General features: G+C 38.8%; 2 protein-coding genes across 3 annotated transcripts in view; both read left to right on the plus strand.

The window, feature by feature from the left end:
• pidd1 (p53-induced death domain protein 1) overlaps positions 1-6,472 on the plus strand; it is a 14,422-nt gene extending 7,950 nt beyond the window's left edge. Inside the window, exons 13-15 of the mRNA XM_014013642.1 lie at positions 1,579-1,686; positions 1,786-1,982; positions 3,949-6,472. Of these exons, the coding sequence (XP_013869096.1) occupies positions 1,579-1,686; positions 1,786-1,982; positions 3,949-4,183 (540 nt within the window). The 3' untranslated portion in view covers positions 4,184-6,472. The remainder of the gene's footprint in view (positions 1-1,578; positions 1,687-1,785; positions 1,983-3,948) is intronic.
• Positions 6,473-6,760: 288 nt separating this feature from the next.
• The window catches only part of slc25a22a (solute carrier family 25 member 22a), a 24,507-nt gene continuing 21,075 nt past the window's right edge, over positions 6,761-10,192 (plus strand). The window contains exon 1 of one of the 2 annotated variants that reach the window (XM_014013643.1): positions 6,761-6,897. The gene's annotated coding sequence lies outside the window, so the exon portion shown is untranslated. Of the gene's footprint in view, positions 6,898-6,969; positions 6,988-10,192 lie in introns of those variants that run through there. The other variant, XM_014013644.1, reaches the window with a different exon arrangement.

Below are 10,192 nucleotides of genomic sequence, written 5' to 3' on the forward strand. Positions count from 1 at the left end.
AATATATGAGTTTGTATGTAATGTATGAATATAATATACAAGTTTCACTTTTTAAATGGAATTACTGAAATAAATCTACTTTTTCATGATATTCTAATTTTATGACCAGCACCTGTAGCTATCTGCCCTACAAATATTTATACTCAGGAGCTGCTACTGCACTCAATGCATAGATTATTTTACAAGAATAAATGATGCCACATAGTGTATGTTTCAACAAACAATAAGTGACAAGTTGTACTTTTTGTTCCAATTAACTGTAATACAGTCCAAAACAAGCATTTAAAAAGCTGTATTTAACAAATATTTTAAACATTATCTTTTATCAACATGTATCGTTATGATGCTGCTGCAGCAAATAACTGAAGCCAAACACAGACTAATGTGATGTCTAAATGGCATTTTTAGCTGGTTCTGATCCATAACTCAGATGTTCACAGCAACTAGTGTTTTATCATTTGGATGGATTTGTTTTCCTTCAGGCCTGATCAGCCATAGCTTCCTGAAAAAACACTAGTTGCTGTGATTTAAACTCAGAGCTTCACCGTTGCTTCACTCCTCTGTGTTTTATCTTCTTAGAGGCTGAAGTTGTTAAATTTGAGTGGTTTTAGCAGAGCCACTAATGGGAGACTGAGCAAACAGGAAGAAGTAGAAGAAATGTAGCCTCATTTGAAGTTGAAGTTGGGTGGAGATCAAGATGAGGAAACTTGATAATTCTTTGCCTTTTTTTCGCCCACATCTGAGCTGCCCTGTGAAAGATACTTTTAGAATAAGGTTTAGGAAAACACTGCAAAACAGTATTCCCCCCAAAAAACTCCTCTTTTTGTAATTTTTCCTTTAGCCTCTAGCCTTGATGATAAAGTCCTTGTACCATGTTTATGTAATAATAAAATACTTGTCAGACTTCCTAAATAACGGATACAAATATTTAAAATTGTCATTTCTCTTTTCTGAGTTATCAAATGAAACTCTGTTCTTGTTAGTGGGACACAAAGAACTGTATTTATGGAAAAGAGATTTTCTAAATAAGTGTATTTTAAACTTGCCGTGCCTGCAGGGTTTTATTTCTAGAAATGAGCAGATTAGACGGTTTATCAGTAATGGATCCGGTGAGAGCGCTGCTTCTGCTTCACGTAATAAATGTGACACCACTTTGAGACATGGCGCATTAACCAGAAGACTGCTGTCAGCTGCGTCTGGTTTGTAGTCTAATGTTGACCCCAATCAGTAAAACAGATTATCTCACTTTGGGAACRGAAAATTGATACTTGCAGCTTCTTTGAATGTGATGAAAACATAATGATAAAAAGTGGGTCACATGTTAACCCTGGTATTTTATTTGAACCTGGTAATAATCAGGATTTCTGTTGGTTTTCTGAGGAACTGCTTGTGTTTCTGTTGAACTGTACTCACATAGAAATGTTGGTTTCACCTATTTTTTTTATACTCCCCGTTGKCCCACATTTGGTGGTGCCCTGTCAGGTTTCCTTCTTTGTGGATGAGTTAGACAAAGATGTGATTTTTGTTCCATGAATCAATCATTAAGATTAAACATGTTGCATGTCCTGTCTGTTACAGGTGTCTTTTTACAGAGGGGACATTCCCAGCAGTCTACCAGAGGAAATAGCCCGAAAGAGGAAAGGACTCGACTGCCAGTGGCTCGCTACTTTACCGTTAAGACTTCCTGTCAGTTAAAAATGCTTGTGGTGATCCCCACCTCCCTTATTTGCTCTCAACAACTTGCCATCATCACTTGAGAGAAACTATTCCATGTTTGTTTTGTAGGCTCTAAACTCTGAGAACAGCTTCATCCTGGAGGAACCCCCGCATCCTCCTCTGAACCTGGGAGACCCCGAGAGCGGCTACCTGACAGAAGCCAACCTGCTGTCCATCTCGCTTCAGATCGGACAGGACTGGAAAGTCATCGGTCTCAATCTCGGCTTGAGCTACCAAGAGTTGGAACGGATCCAATACAAGAACAAGTAAGAAGGAAAAGTCCTTGTCAGTCTCAGACACCTGTAAAGATTAGTTTGCCAGGTGAGCCCAATTAAAGGAAAAACAACTGCAGAATGTTCCTTATTATTAAGCAGACCAACATTTTTAAGCAGTATGGGAAAGAAAAAGGATCTCTGTTGCCGAAAGGGATGAAATAGTCAAATGTCTTAAAGAAGGTATGAAAATCTTAGATGATTCCTGAAAACATAAGTGCGATCATCATAATGTTAGGGATTTGTAGCTGATTCAGTGCACTCACAGGTTTGTGCAGATGAGGGTGGTTTCTGACAAATACATGGGATTAAGAGAGCAGCTGCTAGAATGCCATTACAAAGCATCAGATATTTGAAGCTGCTGGTGCCTCTGAAGTCATGTGAAAATCAAAGTGTAGGATCCTCCAGAGGCAAACCTATTCTGCCATCCCTAACCAATGTTCACACGCAGAAACAGCTACAGTGCATCCAAAAATACACGAAGACTAAAATCATCTTCATTCATTAAAATGCACCAGCTCCTGCTGCATCTTTGGCTGGATCTTAAGTCTTATTGAGAACCTTTGGAGCCAAAGGTCTCTGAGGGTGGGAGGCAGGTCACATCCAAACAGCAGCTCAGGGCTTTTATTTTGATTTAATATGACCTACTGCTGCAAATTCAACAAACAATCATTTTTAGTTCTTTACAACCTATAAAATGTTTTGAAACTGTATGAAAACATTTGGAACAGTACATTTTAAAGTTTTTATTTTTATTTTTGAAAAAGACTGTTATTGTGAAGTTTTTTTTTTCAATAACATTCAAATTATCCTCTAACAGTTGATGAATTTTGCATTGACTATTTAGGAAAATCAGAAGAAAAAATAATTTCCATAATAACTTGGAAAGCAGTGTACGGTTTTTGAGCTGAAACTTGCGTCCCGCTCTGTTGAAAAAGCACAGATCAGTCCCAACATGGAAAACACCTGCTTCACGTTGTGCAATTCTTCCTCCTGCTGCTAAAACTGGAGGCAGGCAGACTGGATCTTGGAAGAGGTTCTGTGTGCTTTGGTTCGTGGACATTAGTAGCATATTGTTTTGATTCAGTGGGTTTTTGGGGCCTTGTAGCAGCACATCCTGCAGCTGGGATGTGAAGCAGGGTTATCATATTAGAGATTTAAACGGGAATATACATTGGCTGAACACATCTTCTCTGCGTGACTGGATTATGTAATCTGTGCACAAGCACAGTACAAAGAGTACAAACCTCTGTGGGGCTTAGGTTGAAGAGCTGGTGGAAAAACATGCAGGGAGAGAGGCATCGGAGTGCATTTTGATTGTTTTAATCTGCGCTCTCGGCCTTCTGAGCCATCTGGGACACTGCGGGAGATTACACACAGACGGTGTGGCTCATCTGGCCCTCCCCCTTCTCCCAACCTCTCAGCACACATCATGGGGGTGGGGGCGATAAAATCAACATTCTGGTACCGGGTTTGTGGGTGATATCACAAAAAATGTGTATTTGATTTAAAAAAAATGCCCCCAAATCTTTTAAACATTGATGCACATACATATTTCTAACAGCACACTCTCATACCAAGATATAATTAAATACTACTCTGCACAGAATGTGATATATTCATGAGCATTACTGGTATATGTTACATCCTCAAGCTGCTGCAGTTGAAGGTGACATGTGTACATTGGTATATATTACATGTGTATAGTTTTTTTTCTTTATTTATTTTTCTTTATTCTTCTCACCCTCTCCTGTATTGAGCTGCAGTAATGTGCAAATTTCCCCACTGTGGGATCAATCTTATCTTATCTTATCTTATCTTATCTTATCTTATCTTATCTNATCTTATCTTATCTTATCTTATCTTATCTTATCTTATCTTATCTTATCTTATCTTATCTTATCTTATCTTATCTTATCTTATCTTATCTTACATTTCTGGTGTATGTTCTGCTCAACAGGGACAACCTGGGTGCCTTGGTGCTGGACATGCTGTTTCACTGGGCCCGGGGACAGAGGAACGCGGGACCAGGGACTGTGTCGAGGCTCATGGACGCCATGACGGAAAGCGGCAGGAAGGACCTGGCGGAGGAGATCGAGGACATCGTGAATTTAGGAAGGCAAAAGTATTCAGATTCACTGAGGAGAGTCGGCCTGGAGGGAGAGGGCTCCTCTCAGGGGGAGACGCAGCAGTAGGTGGGCTCGCACATGGCTGATTTATAACCTGTTTGTTTACAGTGGAGTCCCCCCACCCAATGCATCCATCCTCTGGTTCTCTGTACAATTGTCCTGGTGCACAGAGCTCTCTGAGACACAGCTGTGACAGCCACCCAACAAATATGTTATGGTTTGCAAGACAGAGAAAAAATGAACAGTTTTATGGTTTCTATTTTGTTTTAACACTTTTTCTATTTTGATAGAAACTCTCTTCTTGTGCAAATCAACAAAATGTGACCTGTGCTGTCAAAATAAGCCACAATGAATATTTTTAATTTTAAATTCCCCATCTCCAATTGACGATTTATCACCTGGCCTATCAAAAAGCTTGTTTTGTGAGTACAAGAGTGACTGTTTGAAAACTTGATTTTTATTTGTCCAGAATGATGTCATCAGGGATTCCAGCCCTGTATTTAAAAAGAGGACCCTCCAAGCTTCACAATGATGCTGAGTATTATAGGAAGGGATTTCCCTGTGTTATAGCAGCCGGCAGAGAAAAGCTGCCCATTTCAAGGGAAATTAAAATGATTAGATTTATAGGGATTATTTCTGAAGCCATGCCTGTCATATAATTTTCCTAATCTACCTTTAAATCAAAGTTTTCTGGTTTGATTACTTGAATTGCTAGATTGTGTCTTTATGGACTTATTTTTATGTGAATCTCAATAACTGCATTTTTTTTGCACTTCAGCTCATTCTGACTCCTTTTGTCATCATAAATATTACTAATAGTAACACCTGCTTGARACTGTATCAGTAACTGATATAAATGTGTCATTTATTTAACTGTAGTATCTTACAGGTTCACCTGAAGCCCTATTTGCAGGAACTAATATTACCTGAGAGCTGCTTATTGTTGGTAATATTTGTGATCTTGTTTTTTCTTTTTTGTGAACGATGTCTGTAGTACCATAAAAGTCAATATGCAAATATAACAAATCAGACCTGCTAATTTGTAAAGATATCACTCCTATGTAATTGTTAACAGGGATTTTTATAAAAAAAAATACAGAAATAGCACATTCAAATTCATCAAAACATCTAAATCCTGACACAGAATGAGCAAAATGACAATTATGGTCAAAAAATAATTTGTATTATTTCCAATAGGCTTGTTAGCTCCATGATGATAGTAAATCTAAGTAAACAAATAGAACTTATCCTTAAAAAAAGTGAGGGTCATTTCTAAACGATAAATATCTCAGGTAATATTGTTTTAGCAAGTGGGCTTTAATAAATCAAAATTTTGTTTTTAGGTGATTTTTTTTTTCATTGTGTTATGACCATACGGAAATTTTGCACTTTTTCAACTTAAGGATTTTTTTTAATGGAATTGTGTTTTGAGCACATGGGTGCACAACAGCAACTAATGTATTTTTTAGTTATATAGTTAAATATAGTTAAAAATATTGGAAGCAAAAGAATAGCTTACAGATAAACTGTGAAATTCAGCCTTAGTTGAACCTTTATTCAACAACAATAACACAACATGATGTTTTTACTCATTTATCAGCCAGATGAGTAATAGTTCTGTATCTACACAGAGTTCATGGAAAATGTTGCTTCACAATGCTGTCAAAACTATTTTAAAAGTTGCTTATGTTAACTTAGCACCTTATGATTTCTGCCTTTAAAGGTGATTGTTATTAACTGGAAGCCTACTTGTTTAGGTCGAGGAACCAAAAACAAAAAAAAAAACTGGGAGTTGTTTAAAGGTACTCATTGCAAACTATGAAATCAAACACAACGATGGTTATCTTGAACTGCATCAAACAGTTTACTTTAGTACTGCTCCACATTTAATATAAAAAAGGCACTTGGCTGACTGCACCGGAAGCTCAACTGCACATTTTACACAACAAATCTGAGTGTGATTATGTACAAACACATCAACATTGTCTGACTTCTCCATCCTAAAGCCTCGGAGCAACGTGCAAGTCATTGTTGACCTGTTTTCAATATTTTGGCTTTTTCTGTAGGTAAACAAATGCAATATTTTGGACACTTTAACCACTGATTTAAAAAAAATGTGCAAATGTAGTTAGTTATTTCAGGGATGGGATCAGTATTCACGACATTGCATCGAGTACCTTTGTCTCAAAGGTCTGTGTGCCAAGGAGTAGCTGTTTGTGTGTCCGATCAGTTTTATGTCCTGGTGTGCTCAGAGAGTTTTATCTGCAGTGATCAGCTGTTAATGTGAGCGTTTCTATTCTAAATGTGTCCTAATGAGTAAAACTGCTGTATAAATCCTGATCATCAGCTGCCTTATGATTTGTGTGACTTGTTGTTTCTCAGCGACATGCTCCCCGCTCAACTAATATTACAAGTCTTGCCCCCTTTTTTTCCTCCTGATTTTATGTCCAAGGTCACGGAGATGAATCGTCATGGTGACGTGGTCTCCCATCCCCCCCAGCTTCACACCTTACTGCACGTAAAAACTACGCGTGCGTTTCTGCGAGTCACCACTAGAGGGCGCATTTAAACCCCACTTCTCCGGTTTGTTTCATTGGAGACAGATTGCTCCCCTCCCTGATTGCTTGCCTGCTTTCACTCCCACCTCCTCCCACCTCCTCCCACCGGACCCAAATGCTAGTAAGCCCGGTAGGTTGGCCGCTTTGGTCTGTCAGCTGAAAGATACCTAGATTTCACCCCACARCCACCCCGGGAGGACAGAGCGGAAGCGACCCACTGTGGTATGTAGATGAACGGGGATGAAGCCTCGTTATGGATTTAATGGGGTTTTCTCTGATTCAGACAGCGCTTCTGTTTCAAATCTGAATCAGGTAAATGTGTATCTGCGGGGGGAGAAATGAAGGTAAACTATAAAAGGCTGTGACTCATAAAATGTTGGGACTTATTTAAAAAATATGCGGTTGACGAGGAGCGGGAAGCAGCAAATCAATGCAAGCTAGCGATTGTCCTCAAAAGGCGTGTTGAAGAGGAATTRTCGGGTTTGCGGTTCTAGGAACGACTGAATGGACCTGAGCCGTAAATGAGCCCTGTCATTTTTTTATTCCCGTCGAATCCGAACCGTTATTCAGACCCGGCGGGCACGTTTTTTACGAGGCTGCGCTGCAGACACACGGCTCATATCCATCTTCCATGGCTTGTGTGGACATTTTCTTTTAAATCTCGCTCGTGACGTGATGAAGTTGAACTCTGTCTCARTCTGAACCTTCAGGAGGCCTTTCTGCCGGCTTCCGTTCATTCGGGGATGTTGCCTAATAACTGAGCACCCMCCTAAAAAAACTCCTCCGTCCTCATTGGCAGGACAAGTGAAGATGCTTTAACATCTGCTGGGCTTAAAGTGGCCCCTCCTTTGTACTAAACATATCACACATGCATAAAAACAGACTATTTGCTCTGTAATCCAACACATTTACATATARAATCATTTGTCAGGCAGATTTATAAATTTGCAGAAATGCATGTTTTTAACAGGAGGCTGAAACTCAACAACACCTGTATAGATGTTAAGCCCTGTTCATGTATGAAGCATTYATGCTGCTTAGAAATAATTGATGAGCTGAGCCATTCTTGGTGTAGGGTGACGTCCTGCGTTTTCYACAGGAACTGTTGTACCTTGGATCATTGTTCACAGAAGAAGGTCAAGCATTTGTTGAAGGATGCACTTCACAGTTTAACTTCCAGAAATTATGGAAGCTCTTAAAGCACGTGTTCAAGGTGACTCTCAGCTACTGCCATGTAAAGATTTAGCTCAATGTCCACAAATCTGACCCAGTTATATTCGTTTTTGTGTTTGCTAATGGTGATTAGCTGCATCAAGCTTGAATTGATGACTCCAAAGGTTAATCAGTTGTAGAAATAAGTGCAATGATAACTTTCTGAATCTTTTTTTTAATCTGCCATATAAACTATATGGAAAATCATTATCATCCTTTTCAGTGTTCATGCGGGTTTCAGTAAGTTGAATTTAAGAACTTTTAAGACCATTAGTAATGACATTTAAGACCAAATTGACGCATTAACAGAAACATTCAAATGGTCCCAGAAATGTTATAATATAAACCTTTTATTGTTATCAATTAGAATATTAAAATTTGAACACTAAATTATTTGAATGAAACAGTCATATCTGACTGCTGTGAACCGCTTTCAACAGAGTAAAAAAAAAATCACTGATATCAAGTCAAGTCTAATTAAAAACACACTTTCCCATGTTTAAACAACAAGCAGTGGACATGACTGAACATCTGTTTTTTGAGCAGGTAAATAAGCCACTGTATGTGGGGGGTTGAAGCGGCAAAGAGGTCAAAAATATGGAAATAAACTGTGCCATTTTTTTTCCTGCAGTTATCATGGGATTTGTAGTTTAATTATTACCAGTAGCAAACATAGCACTTCATGAAGACAGATCGTGTCAACCTCTGATTACGACTCTTAACTTTGCAACCAACGGTTTTCAGGAATGATCAAAAGTAGAAAAAATTAAGACTTGACAAAAATTAAATTTAAGACCTTGGGTGAAAATCTGGGCGTTTTTAAGACCTTTTTTAGGCCTAAATTTTTGATTTTCAAATTTTAGAATTTTTTAGACTTTTTAAGACCCTGCATGAACCCTGCTTTTGTCTTTGGTGGCAAACAATAATACCAAGATTTTTGTGTTTATATTTGTGTTTAAGTCACATGTTTATAATGAGAATGATTTAATTTTGTGCAGATGGGAAGATTATTTGCTCCTGTGTAAACTGTAACTAGACCCTTCTTACGAAGCCATGCTGTTGAAAAGGATGCAATGTGTGGTTTAGCTTTGACTTGCTGAAATATGCAAGGCCTTCTCTGAAAAATATGTCATCAGGATGAGAGCTTATGTTCTAACATCTGTAGACTTTTTCTGCTCCGATGGAGCCTTTCCAGGTGTGTAAGCTGCCCATGCCATAGGCATTAATGCACCCTCATACTATCAGAGAGGCAGGCTTTTGAACTTTGTGCTGGTAATAGGCTGGATGGTGCCTCACTTTAGTGTGGGGATGTGGTGTCTTTGGTTTCCCCAAAATATTTAGTTTCAGTCAGTTTTACAAAACGGAGATGGAAGAAAAACAGAAGATACGGAAAAAAAAAATAGTCTCAGATTACTTAGAAACAAGGCCACCATGGATACCTGTGCTGTCAGGGGAAAGACTAAACTCTTTACCTTTCCTCTGCACAAAAAGAGTCCTTTTCTCCCTGATGTATCTGATCCGCAACAGGTTTAAAAAGGAAAAAGGAAGCACTATTCAGTTTAGTGGCTGCAACATGAGCTCGTAGAGCTGTAGTGCACAGATCTGCCCAGATCTCRCTTCTCTGGCTGTAGAAAGAGATTGGGAATTAAGTTTATAATCCCACTGATGTAGGGAAGAGGAAATCAGATTTGTCCATGACACTGCAAATTTCATCCCTGTGCTCCAAAAATAGACCATATTTCTAAACCATAAGTATATACTGTGTCAGAATTTAGTCTGTAGATCTGAACAGATGGAGACTTTTTCTAAATAAATCAGGCCTTTGTGCTGTTGTAGCTCAGAGAACATTTCAGTCTCTGCAGAGACACTTGTGTGCACGTTCCCTGGTGCTATGTGTGTTCAGTTCATGTGAGACAGATGGAGCAGTAACAGCAGCCCACTCTGAGCTAATAAAGAGGGCTGAATGTGATGATATTCAGCTCGATGCTGGTTTCTGAACTGCAGAAGTCACATGATTTGAGGGCTGCTGACAACAAGAAAGCACTGTCACTGTCGAAACCACTCACTTCCTTTTTATCTGTTACTAAACTCCTCTCGTCAGTCATTAAGACCTTTACCCAGTCTGCGCTTGATTTGATTTTTGATTTAACAGGAAAAGGTTACTAAAACTCAAGCCTGACTCAGCATAATTGCTGTTTTACAGCAGGTTCCTGTTCTGCAGCACATAAAACACTCTGAAATACAATATCACAATCACATCATCATACACCATAGACACAAAGACAAACAAGCATACCAAATTTCA

This window comes from Austrofundulus limnaeus, unplaced genomic scaffold (genome assembly GCF_001266775.1).
Source record: "Austrofundulus limnaeus strain Quisiro unplaced genomic scaffold, Austrofundulus_limnaeus-1.0 Scaffold104, whole genome shotgun sequence".
NCBI classification, from domain to species: domain Eukaryota; kingdom Metazoa; phylum Chordata; class Actinopteri; order Cyprinodontiformes; family Rivulidae; genus Austrofundulus; species Austrofundulus limnaeus.